At 40.9% G+C, this 19375-nt stretch overlaps 2 protein-coding genes across 3 annotated transcripts in view; one reads left to right on the forward strand and one right to left on the reverse strand.

The window, feature by feature from the left end:
* ARL13B (ADP ribosylation factor like GTPase 13B) overlaps positions 1–19375 on the forward strand; it is a 52324-nt gene that overhangs the window by 23522 nt on the left and 9427 nt on the right. For both annotated transcript variants that reach the window (XM_066622190.1, XM_066622191.1), the window contains exons 5-8: positions 12867–12972; positions 13731–13933; positions 16926–17040; positions 18330–18585. In XM_066622190.1, coding sequence (XP_066478287.1) covers positions 12867–12972; positions 13731–13933; positions 16926–17040; positions 18330–18585 — 680 coding nt within the window. The remainder of the gene's footprint in view (positions 1–12866; positions 12973–13730; positions 13934–16925; positions 17041–18329; positions 18586–19375) is intronic.
* On the reverse strand, positions 1467–2348 carry STX19 (syntaxin 19). The gene has a single exon (XM_066622497.1). It carries the CDS (start codon positions 2346–2348, stop codon positions 1467–1469), a length of 882 nt encoding a protein of 293 aa, XP_066478594.1.

The raw sequence follows: 19375 nt of genomic DNA on the forward strand, positions 1-19375 counted from the left end.
CATTGTGGGTTCTGTTCAGAGGGGGAAAATCAAAATCCCACCGGTTTTAGCAGAGCCCTTGGCATCCGTGAAACTCTTTGGATCCTGATTTATGTGCAAGGTGCCAATTGCATGTTTGATAACTTCTGTATTACACTGGCTCTTGTGCCAGGGAATTGCATTGGCTTAGCCCCCCACGATTGGAAACATGATATGGAAACCATGTGTAAGCAGTCCTTTCTTATTGCAAGAGCAAAGAAGCTATGTTGCGCAATCATCCCTCTTTTGGACTGACAACTATGTAAATGTGACTGAAGCATTCGCACCGTGTGTGTGTGTGTGTGTGTGTGTAAGAAAGTGTAAAGAGTTCAGTTACAACATCATATCTGCACTATATTCTGAGAATATTTTTCACCTACATGGCTGGCATGGGAGAACTGTGCATCATATAGAAAAGCTATAGCTTTTGGTTTGTTCTTGGCAATTTGATACATATTTTATAAAGTTCTTTTTCTGGCTTTTGCTCTGTTTTGATGTAGCTCCTATACTGAACAAGATTTTTTTTTTCGTTCTTGAAATGGTCACTAGACCAGCAATTTTCAATCTTTTTCATCTTATGGCACACTGACAAGGTTCTAAAATTATCAAGGTGCACCATCTGTTTTTTGGCAATTGACAAGGCACACTGCACTGCCAGTGTGGGCTCACATCCCTCAATGGTCCTACTAATAAATGACCCTCCCTCAAACTCTCATGGCACCCCTGTGGACCATTTGCAGCACACGAATGTGCTGCGGCACAGTGGTTGAAAATCACTGCACTCGACAATTACTACACAGTTGTATTTGGCTGTTAAGACCTTAACCTGGTTTTTGAAGAGGAAATACTTAGTGGTTACTATTTTCATAGCACCTTCATATGACATTCCAGCTTCCATTATAGTGATTTTGCAGTTTCCCTTCATCCAAACTGCTGAATAAAAGTGCTAGAACTGTCCAAACATTTCCTGAGGAAGTGAATCCATTGTGATGGTAAGCACTATGTGGAACCTGGTTTTACCAGAATCACAGACACTTGTTTGACTTGTCCCTGTAGCATTGTTGGTGACCTGTGACCAGTAACATCCCTGCCGATTAAGTTCAGCACCATTTTGTGCCCTTTAAAGAAATGATTTATTAAAAGAAATAGAGCAATCACATTCTTTGCTATTGCAGCAAAAGTCTTCCGCTAACCCTGAAAAAATGACTTTCCCTTCCCTTGAAACGATCCCTTTCCTCTTATTTAACTTCTTTAGTTCTGTGTACTTTCCCTATTCAGGTCTGCAGCTCGCAGGACAGAATTTGAGGAAAGGAAAAATACCTGGTAGTGTCACTGTTCCCCCAGCAGCAATGCTGTCTTGTTGTGGATCTTACATATGGATGGGAAATTTGGCTGTTGGTGCTAGATTGATGCTAGTACAAAGAAGATTAGATTGTCCTGCAGATACATTATTTACAGCAAGAGCAGCACCAACAGCATATTGCCCTACAAGGATTCTTCTTTCGATACTTGATGGCTAGCCTGAATTTTTCTCTTGTTGTCTGAACATAGTCCTGAGTGTTAACCACTTCCATTTCAATGCTGTTGATCATTTCTCCTTGTTCTTCTACCAGAAGCGAAATTTGGACAAAGAGATCCTTTAAGTCTTTCACTTGGTTTTCAAGATTAACCAATTCTTTGTGTCTTTGTTCAATCTCAGATAACTGAGCTTTAGTTATCTTGACCTCTGTGATCAGGTTTTCATTGAAGATCTCCCATTTTCCTTGTTGAACCATATCATTCAATTCTTCCTCGGATACCTCTTTTCCAGCCACCTCGAGCTGACGCACAATAAATGTTTTACATTTTTCCTGCTTAGCTGTTAGGGCACCGTTGTACAGAAACATGATATTTCGGAAACGACGGAACAGGACAGCTCGTTGAGAGTTAAGAACCCTTATGATAGCAGATGACGAACCATGTTCTTTCTCCGCCTTCTTCACTGTTTTTGATAAGTCATCCAAGCACCTATTAATATGTTCTGCTTGAAGTTTGATCTCTCTTGTGACATTGCACTCCTTTTTAAGGACACTGAATCTTCTCATGGAAGCCACCAGGCTCTTCTGCTGCTGGCTAAACTTTTGAACATTATCTGCCAAATTGTTGATATCATCATGAAGTCGCTGGATTTCATGCAGATACCTGTCTGTTACGGGTTCCTTTTCAAAAATAACGGCTGATTGTTCAAATTCTGCTTGTTCGTCTGCCACAACACTAGGAACACGGCTATTTTCTTCAAGTAGCTGTAGTTCTTTTGCTCGCAGCTTCAGTTCTTGAAGGCGGTCTTTCATCTTCTGCAGACTTCACTGTGGTTCTGCTGTGATAAACTTTGATAGCAGTGTGAACCTAAACGTTAAAAATAATCTTAATTAGGAATTGTCTATCCATAGGCGTGATATGCGAATGCAAAATCATTGTTTGGTATAGAGAGAGAAGTAAGTCAGAAGCAGGAGCTGAATAGATAAATGAGCTGCCTCCAGGATATTTATTTATTTATATCCTGCCTTTCTGTCTCAGCAAGGGGCACTCAAGGCCCTTTATCGTATTGTATCTTACAATATGAGAAGCACCTTCATGGAATGCCGTCAGACTGAAACAGTTGGGCACTCGTATGGAACTAGCCCCCTACCTTTCAGGTTCTGTGGCATTTCCTTCAGCTTAATAGAAAATTGCCTTATAATGGAGTTAGACCACAGGTTAATCTAGGTCTGTATTTTCAATACTGACTGACAGAAATTTTCCAGGGTTTCAGACAGAACATTTTCTCTGCCCTACCTGGAGACTGAAATTAGGACCTTCTGCATGCACAGCATGTACCTTACCACTGAGCTGTGGCCCCATTCCTTGGTTAAAGTGGAATGCAGGATTGGTAGTGATGTTTTACTAGGCGATGTGTAGTCTCACACAAGAGACACATGGCACTTTGAATGTATTTTTATGTAATATTGATGTCTACCGTACTGTTGTACATCACAATTCAAGCAGCAATGAAAATTCTTGATCCAAGATCTGTTTTTAAAATGACTATGTTCACCGTGCTTAATACAAGTTACAAAAGCATAGGAAACATTTGCCTAAATTTTTTGATACTTTTTGCTCAGTGTTCCCTATTCAGTTTTTTCCTTAAGATGCTTCTCTTAATTTTAAAGCATAATTTTCAGCCTTCAGAGGTAATGACTCCAAATTCCATTTCCTTAGCATATCATGAGTTTTCTGGAATTTATCGGGCAAGCATGTTTTAGTGCCAGTTTCTGGAAAACTGCATTTCATGAGAAAAATATGCTGTGTGAATCAGTTTGTATTTTGATAGTCATTGAGCATTGCAAAACACCACAACCCCCTAGTGAAGATAAAGTTATATCAGTCTTTAGTAGCATTGCACAATTGCTTGGCACAATTTAGAACATTCTGTAGAGACATCAGTCTAGGGCATGGGAATATGATCCAGAGTAGTAAATTAAAACATAAGAGTAGTGACCTGAAAAACCGTTTAGACCAGTGATTTTCAACCTTTTTCATCTCACGGCACATTGACAAGGCACTAAAACTGTCAAGGCACACTATCAGGTTTTTGATAATTGCCAAGGCACACCATGCTGCCATTGGGGGCTTCACATCCCCATTGGCCCTACTAATAAATGACCTTCCCTCAAATTCCTGTGGCACACCTGTGGACAACTCGCGGCACACCAGTGTGCCATGGCACAGTGGTTGAAAATGGCTGGTTTAGACTAAATGAATGCATCTGTTGACCAATGCTAATTTAGTATATCTAACAGCTTGGAAGTTAATGACAAGTTTTTAGCCCTGTTTTGTTACTTACTAAGAAAGCTACCTTGAATTATATTGTTGGAAAATGGTTGCTCATTAAGTCCTGCTCTTGCATTTAAAAAAAGAAAACCAAACACACACCTTTACAAGTTGGCCATCATTATTCCATCTGGCTTTTTAGAGGCTGAATACTCCATTGCTGTACCTCTGCAGTGGGGAAAGCACTGGCAAATCCCTGTTATGACAACAAGAAAACGTGGCAGGCAAACATGAAATGACTACCAGCTGGCCTCCTGTTCCCATACCTAGTTCAAAGTACTGGTTTTGGCATTTCAAATACCTATATATGTTGGACCTGGGGTCTTGAAGAACCTTCCATATAAACCTGCCTAAGCATTAAGACCATTCTCAGACATGTTTCTCTAGGTACTCCAGCTTTTGGAGGTGAAGATAAGGTAGTGGTGAAGCAACGGGGGAAAGGCTTTTGCAGTGAAAGAACTCCTTCTATGTAAGGCCTGTTCTACAAAGGTCTGCCTGGTGCCTCTTAAGGTTTAGACAGGTCAAGACCTTTTTTATTTTCCCCAGGTTTTTTAATTTTAAATGAATACTGATTTTTTTTACTATACACATTTTTCATTTTATCTTGTATTTTATCATTTTGGCTGTTGTTGCCTTTATATTTACTTTGATTTTGAGATGTTTTAAGTTTTCACTTGACAGTTGTTTGAGCTCCACTGTAAGTTCTTGTGGGGGGGGCAGCGACACAATCGCCAGAATTGTGTTGCTTTGGAGGGTGCAGAGGCTTGCTCCCACTTAAGTGGCTGAACAGGCTCCTGGGGGTGTGAGATGCCCCATGCCAGCATCTGCAGGGCACTCCCGAAGCACACAGGCACTCAAAATAATGATCGCTACCCACTTCTAGTTTTTGGTTGCAAAACTGGAAGTGGGTAGCGATTGTTATTTTAACATAAGAACAGCCCCGCTGGATCAGGCCATAGGCCCATCTAGTCCAGCTTCCTGTATCGCACAGTGGCCCACCAAATGCCTAGGGGAGCACACAAGACAACAAGAGACCTGCATCCTGGTGCCCTCCTTTGAATTTTGACTGTTCCTGTGCTTCGGGATGCTCTGTGGAGGCTGGTGTGGGGTTCCCCTCACCCCCTGGAGCCTTCTCTAGCCTCTAGTACAGGGGTGTCAAACATAAGACCCGGGGGCCTAACGCGGAAGCTTTTTATCCAACCCTCAGGCTCTTAGCTGCTGAGCAGTGCTAAGGAGTTACTGCTGAAAGGGCAGCACACATGAAAATTGGGCTCTTCCATATCTTGACATATGATCAAGATTTGTGTATTTTCTCTTCCGTCATTTGCAGCTGATGAGTTCCTAAGTGAGAAAAAGTGCTTATTTTAGGTTAAGACCTGTTTAATGACATAACTTCCTGCCTAATGACATCACTTCTGGCCCTTAGCAGGCATCATGAATGCTATTCTGCCCTCTGTATGAAATGAGCTTGACACCCCTGCTCTAGTAAGTGGAAGCAAGTCCCTCCAAAGCAACACAATTCAGGTGATCACGTCGCTGCCTCCCCCTTCCTGCCCCTTAAGGGTGCAGAGGCCAGGACTCTCTGGCTGTGGTATCACATGCCCCAGTTTGAGAACCACTGGGCTACTGTGTATATCAGTGGTTCTCACACATTTAGCACCAGGACCCACCTTTTTGAATGAGAATCTGTCAGGACCCACCGAAAGTGATGTCATGAATGAAAGTGACATCATCAAGCAGGAACATTTTAAACAATCCTAGGCTACAATCCTACCCACACTTACCCAGGAGTAAGTCCCATTTACTATCATTGTTAAAAGAACATACATAGTAGCTTGTTAAAAGTACAGGTTTGTAACATTTCCCCAAATGCAGTCACATATCATGGTAGCAGTAAGTCTAATATATTAAAAATAAAATATTGAAATGAATGTAGACCCACCTGAAATTGACTTGTGATCCACCTAGTGGGTCCCGACCCACAGTTTGAAAACACTGGTGTATATGCTCTTAACAATGATAGTAAATAGGACTTAATCCTGGGTAAGTGAGGCTAAGATTGCAGATTAGGATTCTTTAAAAATTTCCTGCTTGATGATGTCATTTCTGGTCATGACATCACTTTCGGTGGGTCCTGACAAATTTTCACTCTACAAAGTGGGTTCTAGTACTAAAAGTTTGAGAACCACTATTTTATTGTATGCCTCGTTTCATTTTAAAGTTAAAAAGTAAACATTAGAAGTCTTTGAAATAAATACTGCCTTCTCTTCCCCCACTCCTTGTTACAAGTCGCACCATTTTTTCAGCCTTTTTGCTATTTTTTGAAAGATTTCTGAGGGTTGTACATTGCCCCTCTCCTGAGCCAAATTGCACTCTCTTTTGTCCTTATTGTCAGTGTCAAATGGGTTTGATGATCCTTCCTATGTTCAACATAGAGCTTTACCTTTCTTTGCTATCTACCTGCTGGTCTTACCTAGAGCTAGAATGAAGTTAGCACAACTACAAAAAAAACTTTATCATCTGCAAGATGGATAAGACTTTGGGGAGGCATGATTCAGATGATACAGGGCGGAGATAGCTAATGTTCCCAGATAAAGGTAATATGATTCAGAAAGGAGGAGGAGGGAGAAGAAGTTCACAATACAGAGTTGCTCATAGCGTCACACCACAGTAACAAACTGGAACCATTAATGTATACAGTGCTCAGAAAGCGAATAAACTGAGAGCTGATACTGTCAGTGGTTGAAGAAATCTTTGGAATGGATGTCTCAAATCTCATTCCTGATGCCAACCAATGCTTTTTAATGTCTTGTTTTATGAATAGATAAAGGTTGTTTCTTAGTTATAGTAGGAGTGTTTGAAATAGGCACATTAGAAGTTGTTTCTGCAGTATATTCTGGGCTTTCTCATTGTGACTTGCAATATTTATTCAATAAAACTTGCTAAAATTAGCTGTACTTATCATTAAATAGAGGGGAAAAGAGTTTCTTATAGATGGGGAGCCACAGCCAATGGCCCAGTTGGTCAAGGGAGCCAACAGTCCTTAAAGTCTGGGAACCACTTGATTATGCCAATGTTAAACTTACTGCTCATCTTGGTCTCAGCTTTGGCTGTTATGATGAGGGAGATGTGATGTTCCAAGTTTTGGATGGCAAGCATAAAATGGTCCATTTTCAGAGTTTCCTAGATTTTTTAAATGTGTTTTGAATTTTTTTCAGTGCAGAACAGATTCTCGCCTTCTTTATATTACTCAAATACTCTAATGGTTTTTATAACTCTTTGGCTGAGTGAGCCACTGAAATGTTGAAAAATTCAAAATGAACAGGTATTCTAATTTCTGCCTTTTGAATGTCTTGCCATGTCTTGCAGCGCTATCCAGCTGCTCTTCTCAGTCTTTTTATGGCTATGGTCCCTTAGAAGGTCTCCCTTATCAAACAAGGACACAAAACCAACAGATAAACATAAAATCCCCTTTTCAAAGTTTTCAGTCTGTAGCCCCCTTGAAATGTGCCAAGAATCTCCAGAGGGTCATATGTGCCCTCCGCCACCATTAAGAATGGATGATCTAAACCAGTTGTTTCCAAACTACATTCTGGATAATTCTTGCATTTCTCAGAAGATTATCAAGGTTCTTCAGTGGAAGAAGAGTTATAGTGGAAGAAGAGCTGTAGCAGACCATCTTTTTTATACATGAAAGTGAAAATGAGGCAAACATGTAACATAGTATTGGGTTAACTCTGTAGCTTACAGCTAAATTTAAGAATCAATAGTTTTGCTCTATCTTGAATAATTTTGTGCAGAAATAGAACAAGGATATTCTGGAATATTATTGTATTTAAAAGTGATTTGAACCTTCTGTATGACCTTTGACTGACAGAGTTTCTACAGACATCAGTCATATTTTTCATAAATATGGGATGATGTCATTTCTGTCAAATGTACACATACACTCCCTTTCCCATGATTCTTAAAATAACAGCCCTGAACTTTTCCAACAGTACTCCAGTACTTTCAGTGTGATCCTAGGCATATCTACTCAGAAGTAAGTTTCATTGAGTTAACTGGGGTTTACTCCCAGGAAACTGTGCATAGGACTGAAGCCTTTATCTCCAGCTTCTATTTCTAAGAAGCCTGTCTTCCTACCACATTGGGTTAAACTGTGGGAATGGTAGATGTATGTTACATAAAGAAATCTATGATTTACAAGCATATATAAATAAAATGGTGTCCCTGGTTCTTACAGTGTTTAACTTGGTATTCTTAACTTTACAAGCCATGCAAACTGTTTCCCAGAATATCGCTTCAGGGTCTTGCTTTTTGTGTGCGTTTTGCTGTAAGTCTTCCTTGTTTTAAAATGAGAAGTGTGTTCAAAGAAAGATTCTGTTGACATGGAAAATTAAAAGTGAGCTCTCGTCTGTAATCTGCTCCTGGCATGCTTCTAGAAGGAACATGTTTGGGTGCATAAAATGTGTCTAGCAAATTAGTATTCATTTACCCAAGTAATAAACCTCTACAAATGCATCTATCGGAAATGCTTTCAAATTCTGTGCAGGGCAAATGCTGTCTATTTTAAAAAACATGTTGACGCTTTAAAATTATGTGGGATACTATTCTGTATTTTTTGATGTAAAATAAAAGCAAGCTAGTTACCTTTTCAATCCTGAGTTGTCGAAAGCTTCTTGTACTTCTGAGTTAGGATCCCAGTGCCTTAATTTGCGATATTCGTGTGAGCATAAATAATAGGTCTGGAGAATGGTTTTCTTGAAAGTTTCTGCTTGCTTAATCCTCCTAGACCTTAATAATCATTTGGAAATTGCATCTTGTAAAGCAGTGGAGTGTAAGAGTCTGAATGCAGTTTATGATGCACTACAGTTGAAGAGCAAATTGGTTACTTTACGCTTCGGGAATCTGGTTCTGCCTGTTGGAGACCCAGCCTTGCTTTGAGGCGGGTCATACTATTCTAATTAGCCAATACCAGGAAGTATCTGTGCCAGGTTTCCTTCTTGCTGTACTTGCTAGCTTGAAGTGAAAAAAAATACCTGTTGTTTAATATGATTCTGCTCTTCAAGTTGAATTCCCTGTAAGCGAGATACTTGGATCACAAGTTAGAGAAGTGAATTGAAGTATGTGTGTTATTTCAGAGAGTCACAGATGATATGGAGAGAAAATGTTTAAAAATAATAACTAGGATCCAGAGAGGCCTGTGTGCAGGCACAAACTGCTTCCCATGTGCGCAAGGGAAAGGGCCAATTTTTATTTCCAGCAGCATCAGTTTGTATCCCATGGGATGCTCTTTGATGGGGCTAGAACAGGATGGGGAATCTGAAAAGCTGCTGTGTGTGTGAAGGACCACAATACTTTGGATCCCAGTCGTTGAATGTGCACACGTTTGACATTTATTTAAATCTTAAGAATGTCTTTTGATGCATTATGTCATTTAACTGAATTTGTGCATTTCGTTTGTTGAACAAATTACAAAGAATGCATCTTGTCATAATTTGTCCATGTTGTACACCAGATATCCTTAGAATGAATATCTCAGAGCCCAATCCTGAGCTTGGCGCAGCGGCTTCATGCCACCGCACACTGTCACAAATGTGCCGTAAGGCACATTTGTGAGTCCTACCTCCGGGCTACCGCCTGTGCTAACCCAGCACTGGCCCAGTGCCAGGCTAGTGCTGGGCGGGCGCCTGAGCTGTGGCACAGTAAACGAGGGCAGGGAGAGGGGCAGGGAGGAGGCATTCTGGGGAGGGGGGAGAGAGTGGGCAGGAGGCGGAGAGAGGGTGGGTGAGAAGCATGCCAGGGGGAGGGAACAGGGAGGCAGAGAGGCGGGTCTGTTGGAGCTCCACTCAACTGAATCCTGTCCATTCGTGCAGGGCATTTGGTGGGCCACTGTGAGATTCAGGAAGCTGAACTAGATGGGCTTTTGGCCTGATCCAGCGGGGCTCTTCTTATGGCTTGGCACCCTACGTAAACTCCTTTACTGCTGACCTTTTGGTTGGCGGTAAAGTAAGTAGCCCCACTGTGGGGCTGCTTCCCTTATCTGGGAGAAGGGAACAAAAGTCCCCTTCTCCCAAGGCGCTGCCCGCAGCAGGCTGAGGTGCGCAGGATATGATGTGTCAGCAGCTGTGCGCCCCTGGCAGCTCAGAATTGGGCTGCCCATCCCTTCACCCATGCATAGCTGAATGCTAGGATTTTCTTTACCTGAATGTTTTGTAGAGTTTTAAAATAAATGTTAGATATAAGAACTGTTCCATCTCATATGGATGAACTATAAATGTGTCTCTTTTTTCCAAGGCTTCCTTGATGTGAGAGAAAATAAATCCTTCTCTTTCATACCTAATATAGATTCTTGTATATGCTATATTAAAGTCAGGGTTATAAAAGCCAGTTTGAATTTCTGTGTTCAGTACTATTTCTGTGCAGGAAAATGGGACACTCCCTTTCCTTAAGAAATTTAATGAGTCTTGCTAACTGGGTAAAGAGTTACCTTTAAAGTGATGGTTCTCTTGTATTTAGCTGAAGGAGAGCAACTGTCAAATCCATTGCAGTGTGTCACCTTTCCCAGTGGCTATCACTGGTGCTTCTCTTGTGTCATTTTTTTTAGATTGCAAACTCCTTTTCAGGCAGGGAACCTTATCTTCATTTTTGTGTGTGTATGGAAATCCCTTTATGAACTTTAATTGCCAAAAAGTGGCATGCATTTTAAATAACAATTATACTAACATTGGAACTCTTGTTGCCTTCCTTGAGGCTTCTTATATAATTCTAGTCTGAGTCTAAGGCCTAAATCCTAACCAACTTTCCAGCACTGACATAGCTGTGCCAATGGGCCGTGTGCTGCATCCTGCAGCTGGGTGGCAGTCACAGAGGCCTCCTCAAAATAAGGGAATATTTGTTCCCTTTCCTTGGAGCTGCATTGCCCTTACCGCAGTGCTGGAAAGTTGGTTAGGATTGCACCCTAAACCTCTTATTTCACCTAAGGAACCTTTTTACATTGGGTAAAATTAGGTGGCAGTTCTATTTGTATAGGACTTTTGACGTGCACAATTAGTCTCAGTTCATGTCATTTTCACCCTAAGGAAATCTCTAAGTATTCATGCAGAGCTTTTTGTACATTTTTACCTATGAAACTATGTGCATCATATATCTAGTTCATTGGCATCTTGGGTGTCATTGTGTATGATGTTGCATGATCTTGTGTCATTGCGTATGAGCTGCATGATCAAAATTATGGTGGTCAGGTCAGGCTGTCCAGCTGTAGATGTAAATTCACCAAGTGAATGTCTGTATGCATGTGCACCATGAGGCCAGGACACCGGTTTTATTTTTTTTTTCTAAGTGCTTCATTTGTTCTAGTATGCTAAGGCGTTATTGCAGTTAACAGGGGAAGAAATTAAACACTGATTCTCTTTTAAGAAATAAGTTGACAAGGCAAAACCAAAAGTTACTTTAAAAAAAAAAAAAAGGTCAGAATTAAATATCTTTGAGTAGAAAGAAAATAGTTGATTAGAGTGCAACTGTCTGTTCAAATGTTTTAATTGCCCCACAGCCCCTGACAACCTGGTACCAGCACCTAGGTCCTGCATTAGTCTGTGTATGGCATCCCCTGTCACCTCCTGGTGAGAGGCACTATCTCATCTACTGGGCACTGCCATAAGTACTGAGGGTTCAGAGTCAGCTAGAACAGGTGGGCTCACTGATGGACCTAGGCCTTTGGCAATTACCCAATCTATCCACCCTTTAACACCAGCCCCAATTATAGTAGACTCTATAGAAGTCCTCATGCTTCCACTTCTGCAGACCTTGCACAAGTTAGTTGTGTAAGCGGATCAAATCTTTAAGTTTAGTTTCACTGTTATATAATATGTAGAATAGCTTGTCGGTAAACAGAATACACTTCCTTCGTGTGGGTGTATCTCTGGCTTTAATCTATCAATATTAATGATAGTTCTTCAGTGTGGCTTGACTAGAAATTATGGCCTGGGCTAGAAGAATCTTAGGAACTGGTTGTCTGAAAACTTTTCAATGCTTTAGCTTAGAAACTTTGATTTGATCACAAGTTCTATTATCTGTAAGATCTTCAGTAGGATTTGTGTGATGTCTTTCTAAAGTTATGCTTTCATTTATCCATTGAATTGTCACTTGCTCTCTGTAAATGTGCAACAGCTGTCAGATTCTTGCTGAGCAATGCAGATTAAGTACATTTTCCTGGGGCTAACAGCTTGATCCTATTTATGTTTACTCTGATGTAGGACCCACTGAATTCAGTGGAACTTCAGACTCTTGTGTATATCTGAGATTGTAGCTTAGTCTGTCTTTCAAGTTAGCATGTGCCGAGCCACATCCATCAAGGACAGCTGCATGTGGAAAAAAATTCGGGGGGGGGGGCAGAAAGGGGAGGTGACAGGGGCAAGGAGGATTAATCTTCACCCCTTTCCTGGGCTCAATCTGCCTTCACTGTCAGGTCTGAGTAGACCCACTGGGCTGGCAGAGGCCTGCCCCAGGACAAGGGAATGAATGTTCCCTTGCCCTGAGGAGGCCTCTGGAGACCAAAATTTCCCCACAGGATGCAGTGGACACCATGTTGGTGCCACTGCGTTGCTGCATGGGAAGTTAGGGAGAATTGGGCTGTTAGTCCCATTGAAGTTAGGGGGATTTACATCTGAGTAGGCATGCCTAGGATTGTGGTATAAAGAACTATTTTGATTGGAACCATGAGCAGCATGTTTTAAGTCTAATTAATGTGGGATTATAAATGGTAATTGCTGAGAGGTAGTCAGCCTTTGTGACACACTTCTCTGAAGAGTAATTATTAGTAAAGAGGCAATAAGAGAAACTGAATTTGACTTCAGTTAATCTCTTATTATTATTTTCTGTTGTCCATATGAACTGAGACTTCCTGTATTCTGGTGCTATTACATATTGGCTTCAGTAAATTTTTACAGATGCCAGCTGTATGGTGCTATCTTCTCACCTGGTGGTGTTCTTTTCTTTAGGTTAGCAAATAAGCAGGACAAAGAAGGTGCCTTGGCAGAAGCAGATGTAATTGAGTGTTTATGTCTTGAAAAACTTGTCAACGAGCACAAATGCCTCTGCCAGATAGTAAGTGCCTTTTAATAAGATTGCTTAAGTTCCTGAAACTTGATTCCAGAAAAAACTTTGAGTCTAGAATTGTTTAATCCTATTTGTCTATCTGCTCTGCTAACAACCTGCCTTTTATTCTTGTTTGTTGTTGACTTGGTTGTGGGTGCTGACCTGATTTAAAGATGGTCTGACTGCTTAATACCCAGATCATAAGGAAGCAATACAAACCTGATCCAGTTTTGTGTCCCACAGTACACTATTCTACCGCACTGCAGTGTCCGTTGTTTATAGCTCACTGCTGGGTTTTATTAAATGAATTATTTTTAAATATCAGTGTTATGCATAACAATTCAATAAGTAATCTGAGCTTCCTGAAACATCTTTCATCGGCCATGTTTTCCTAAGGCTGTGGTAAACAGAAGAAAAGAGAGCTATTTTTTTTTTAGAACAGCTACTTTCTGAAGTTACCAGAAATTGGTATTTGTTGTCATTTTCATTGAAACATTCCAAACTGCCGAACTGCACATCATCCTTAATTTGACACTTTATCCTTTGCTTCTGAAAAATTCTAAGCAACTCAGAGTCTGGTTTCTTGGAAAGGGGCTCAGTTGTTTCATTTCATTTGTAACAAAAGTTTTTTCCCTGTAGTATGTTCCAAGTTCTGTTTAACATCTGATTCAAAGTTTTAGAAACCTACTTGTAGATGAGTTAAAATCATTATTGACATTCATAATACAGTACAGTACAGAGTACAACTATTTTTCTCTTCCTTTTAGGAGCCTTGTTCAGCTATCATGGGCTATGGGAAAAAAATAGACAAATCTATAAAGAAAGGTTTGCTTTGGCTGTTGCATAACATAGCAAAAGACTTTGATATATTACATGAACGAATCCAGAAAGATACCACAGAGCAAAAAGCATCTGAAGAACAAGAGAAACGAGAACGAGCCGAACGAGTGCGGAAAATACGGGAAGAAAGGTAATTCTGAGATTTACGCTTTACAAGAGGACTCTAATGAGTAAACATTATTATCGATGAATTCTTGTTCTAAGTTGTTAAAAACAGGCTCAAGAGCCTGGTAACTTTATTGTTAGTCTCATAAAACTAGGTGGGTCCTGATAAAGTGTTGTTTTAAAAGGTAGGTCCTGGTGCTAGAAAGCGGGGGAACCACTGATCTAGACAGTTCATCCCAGAAATAGCCATTCATAGTCTCACTGGGCATGGAGAAAGTCACACGGGTCTAAACTGTGCTCCAAGAAGGCAATAATTATGGACTTTCTACTCTCTGCATCAAAAATAATTTGACATTAAAATTATGCACATTATGCTTATTTCTTATTAACTGCTTATTTTGTGTACTTTTACAATACAGATTTTCATACTTTTACAATCCAGATTTGGCAGGAATATGGAAGTGAAAAAGTATCTTGTGATCCCCTTTTCCCTGAGCAGTAGGTTCTAACTGTGAAGAGATTATTGGAAGCTGATGGTAACTTTTGTAATAAGAGATTTATATACAAATATGCAGGTTTAGCTGATGGAAGCAACTGCACATTTAAGCTATACTGTTCCTTAAACAGCATCACTCTAACTTCCCTGGCTGGATTCTGGTACTTCTACCAGCCAACAATCTTTTCTAGCAAGTTCCAGACTCTGATGACTATTCTCGCTTTTGCTCACATCCGTTCTGCAAAAACTGTTCTTTCAACCCCCCATCCGGACAAGCACAGTATGGCACAAATTCCAGCAGCTTGAATAATGTGTACTGGATATTATCCAATGTCTGGCACCAGGGTATGGGGGGGGGGGGGCTATAGATGGAGAAGGTCATTTTGCACAACCAAACTGAAAACTTTACACCATTATGGAGATCTGGATAGGTGGCCTGGGTTAGGCCACAAACCAAAGAATATCAGGCATGGAATTGATAAACATATCACCTTTGCCCAGGACCACTACATCCTACTCTGGCTTTATATTATTATATACTAGTCAGATTAAGTGAGCTCAAAAACCACCTAAATAATAACAGTCCTTGATTACAATCATCTAGTTCAGAGGTCTCCAAACCTTGGCCCGGGGGCCAGATGCAACCTGCAGCCAGGCTCTTGTCCCTTGAAAGCCTCTGGCCCACTCAACTGAACAAGACCAGAGCTGTGCACTGGTTGTGTCTGGAGGGTGTTCTGAGAGCCAGAGAGGTTGAATGAATGAGCCTATTCATCATTTATTCACTCATCTAAGTTCCATCTCTTATTTATTTAAATTTTTTATTTAAATTTTTTTTCCAGCCCTCAACACCATGCCAGATATTTGATGCAGCCCTCTGGACAAAACATTTGGAGACCCCTGATCTAGTTGATATGGAAGGCTCAGGAAAATAAAAAGCTATTTGCCTGGTGCAGGAAGATCATCAAATTTAGTTCAGGACAAACCTTTCTATGAAGGGTACTCCACTTGTAGTCACCACCAACCTGACTTTCCAAGGTGGGGGAGAGAACTTGGAGAAGTGTAGCAGGCAAGTTCATTCTGGAAAAGATAGCCGTTAAACTACCTGGGTCCCAGCTAATTTAGGGCTTTTTAAGTAAGCGCCAACACTTGGAATTGTGCCTGGGAATGAATCAGCAGCCACTGAATTATTTTACAATTGTCATAGTATAGCCCCTATTCCCAATTTCACCAGTATGGGGAAATAATGCTTATAAAAGCTGTTGTAAGGATTACTGAGATAATGTATGTTTTATGCCATTGTTTTTAATACTGTTGCTATTTTTATATTTAATCTGAATCATTTAACTTTGTATTTTAAAATTTCGTTTAATAGTTTTTATTTATACGATTTTATGTTTTTACAGTTGTATTTTTATTTTTAATTGTACACTGCCTTGAACATAGAAAGGTAGTACTCTGTGTGTGTGTGTGTGTGTGTGTGTGCGTGTGTGTGTAATTAATAAATATATGTGTAGTAATTGAACACTTGAATAATGCAATTCCAAAGGAAATGTCTCAAATTAGACTGGACTACTGTAATGCGCTGTACGTGTGGCTACCCTTGAGGACAGTTCGGAAGCTTCAATTAGTGCATAATACAGTGGCCCGTGTAGTTACAGGGGCCAGACGGTTTGATGCTTTTGGACCTCTGCACTGGCTACCGATTTGTTTCCGGTCCCAATTCAAGATGCTGGTATTGACCTTTAAGGCCCTTCACGATTTGGGTGCAGGCTATCTGAGGGACCGCCTTCTCCCATATATTCTAGCCTGCCCTTTTAAGTCATCTAAGGGGGCTGTCCTTCAACTACCACCACTATCCCAAATGAGAGGGGGTGTGGCTCGGGGGTGAGCCTTCTCTGTAGTGGCACCACAATTATGGAATTCTTGTCCATGAGAATTAAGAACTACACTCTCCCTCATGGCTTTTCTGTAAGGACTCAAAAAATACCTGTTTTGTCTCACATTTGATTGATGGGTGGATGTTTGCCCTCTACACCTCTCCAATAGTGCTGTGACTTGACTGCATCCGTGCATTAATTTAATTTGTTCTCCCACCCACCAAAGGCTTGATGATGTATTTTTGATTTTGCTTTGTTTTAATGGTTTTTAAAAAAATTTTTAGTGCAGTGGTTTTCAAACTGGTGGGTTGCAATCCACCAGCCTGGGAAGGAGCTGCATCTGCCCCTTTAAGGGGCGTGGCAGCAATGCAATCCCAAGGATCAGAAACCGGAAGTGGGTTCTGATACCTATTTTTCTGAAGGGCTCCCTGCCCCCCCCCCAAGAGACTGGCACTGACTGAGGTAAGCGAAAACCCTCTCTCCTGTTCTCGGCAGCAGTGCTATCCTGGGGATTGCGTCACTGTCTTCCCCCTGCCCCTGCAAAGACTTAAGAGAGATAAATTTTTAAAATAAATAAATATTTCTTGGCATTTATATAGCACAGCTCAATATCCCCTTTTATCTTTTTCTTAAAAATAATCAAGAGAACGGAAAGAGAGAGAAGAAGCTGTGCATGAAGGAAGAAGCATTTTGGATGAAGCTGATTCTGAGCTAGTAACTGGCAACCCATTCCAGCCTATAACAACTGTAATTGCTAAGGTATTGGACCATTCATATATATATGGGGAAAAAATACTTAATTTGATAAATCACATATATGAACTGCTCTAGATTCTATACTTTAATCAGACTGTCTCTAGAAACTATTCTTCCTGTTTTTCCCTTCTTTTTAGTCATATTTTCAGACATTTGGCAACTGGATTCTATTTTCCCATTCCTTATTAAAATGTTTTCTCTAATCTGTTGAGCAAATCAGGCAGCAGCCCTGTGAAGGGGAAGAACAAATAGGAATATAGGATGGAACATATGCAGTAGTCATCCATGCGGTTTCCTAGAATCTTGGGGCTAAAAATTGCTCAAAAGATGCGTTTCTGGGTCTCCAGGCATTGATTTATACTGCATTCAGCCACTAGAGGTTCTGAATCTAATGCAGTGCAATGGAAAAATTTCATTCCAGGGTCCAGGAGGGGGCAGGATTCCTGGCAGTGGAACATGCCAAATCCTATCCCCTGTCCCAGGCCTAGAAACCCAACATGGGGCAGCTTGGACTTGTGCTGGCTATTTAGCAGGTGCAGATCCAAGTTGCCCTATTGAGCAGGCTGGAACTTTGCATGAGATAAGGGGACAAATGTTCCTTACCTTGAAAAGACCTCTAACCTTCTAGATCTGCACGTAGGATGCAGCACAGCTGTGCTGGCCCCACTGGATCTGTGCAGGTTAGGATTGGGCTGCCAGTTTTCCTATCATGGCAGAAGCTATATTACACTATAGCTATATTTTGAGTTCATTATACATGGTGGTTTGTATAGAGGATCACCCAGTAATCTGTATTTACATACGAGAGAACTGAGTCTGCTAATAGTGCTTGTGTAGCTGAACTTTTAAGTGATATTTAAAAACAATTAAAATGTAAAGCTGTGGTGAGCTATTCTTGTCCAACCAATTAATATTCCAAGGTTAAATGCTGAACAATTCCTTATGTAACTGAGATTTAACGTTGTTTTATACGTATTATAGATTGTATGGTTCAGTGGAAAGGACAGTAAGCTATCTAGGTAACTTGAGAACAACAATAGCCTAACACTCACTGGCATAGTACGAAGTGGAATTAGAACAGTTAGGATCATTTTGCTTAGAACAAATGCTACACAGACACATAATGGTGTAAAAACAACATATTAAACATTTTACATCTAAAACATTTCAGTAAATTCATGCAGAATATATTCTCTTGCGTGTTTTTTTTTAATGACACTTTCTCTCTCACTCATTCACACTTATGTCTGACTCCTACTTTATTAAAATGGTATTTTGCTATGCTTTGTTAGAATGAAAAGGTAATTGAAAAAGAGAAGAAAAGGCAGAGAGAGGAGAATGAAAAGGATGTCATTTCCCTGAAACCTCAGCCAGGCCAGGAGCAACTGGAGAAACAGAGCCTGAACAGCCAGCAATCAAATGACTCTACACTGCTAGAAAACTATAGATGTTCACTGACACAGCGGTTAGAACGTGAAGAAGAGAATGTCCAGCCAGTCTCCGAAAGTCTTGACTCTGGTGATAACGCTGCCCTGAATTCAGGAATAGGTGGGTTCAGGTTCATGGTCAAAAACTCAAGGCTGCATACGTATTGGTTTAGCTTACTAGCCAGCCTCTATTGGTGTGTGCCATGAGCCCCTTCTGCCCTTGGCATGCACAAAATGCTTGAGTAGGAGGCAACATTTTCTTTCCTCTCTCTGTGGTTTGAAGAAGTTTATATAAAAACCCACAAGAGACTCCTGCTGCTTTTTAACTTCTCTAAACACCAGTACAAAAGGATAACATTGATACAGGTTTGTAAGGGAGACAGGAGTCCTGTCCGCCACAAATTCCAGTATCATTAGGTTGAGAAATACCTTTTCCAATTGCCCAGGCAAGCCTGAGAGAGGAAGTGAGAGATGCTGAACATCCGTCTCACTAGGGGACTAGGAGTATGTGCCATCTGCTGTGCAGTAACTAGTTTTGTGAATGCTTGCATTAGAACAGCGGTGTCCGAACTTCTTGGCCGGAGGGCCACATCATCTCTCTGACAATGTCGGGGCCTGGGGAAAAATGAATTACTTTACATTTCAAATTTGAATAAATTTACATAAGCGAATATATTAGAGATGGAACTTTTATATGAATGAATGAAGGTCTTGCAATAGCTCAAGGCCTATAAAAAGTCTTGCAACAAAGTAAGGCTGGCTTTTCCTTCACCGCAGTTGCTGCATCACAGACGTGATGAGGGAGCCCTCATCCCACAGCTCACGTGAGAGGTCGAACAGTTGCCCTCACACTGCGAGAGCAGTTGCGTCGGGCCAGCATGGGCTCCAGCAAGTCTCTGGAGGGCCTGAGG

The sequence above is a fragment of the Tiliqua scincoides genome, chromosome 3 (assembly GCF_035046505.1).
Source record: "Tiliqua scincoides isolate rTilSci1 chromosome 3, rTilSci1.hap2, whole genome shotgun sequence".
NCBI classification, from domain to species: Eukaryota; Metazoa; Chordata; class Lepidosauria; order Squamata; family Scincidae; genus Tiliqua; species Tiliqua scincoides.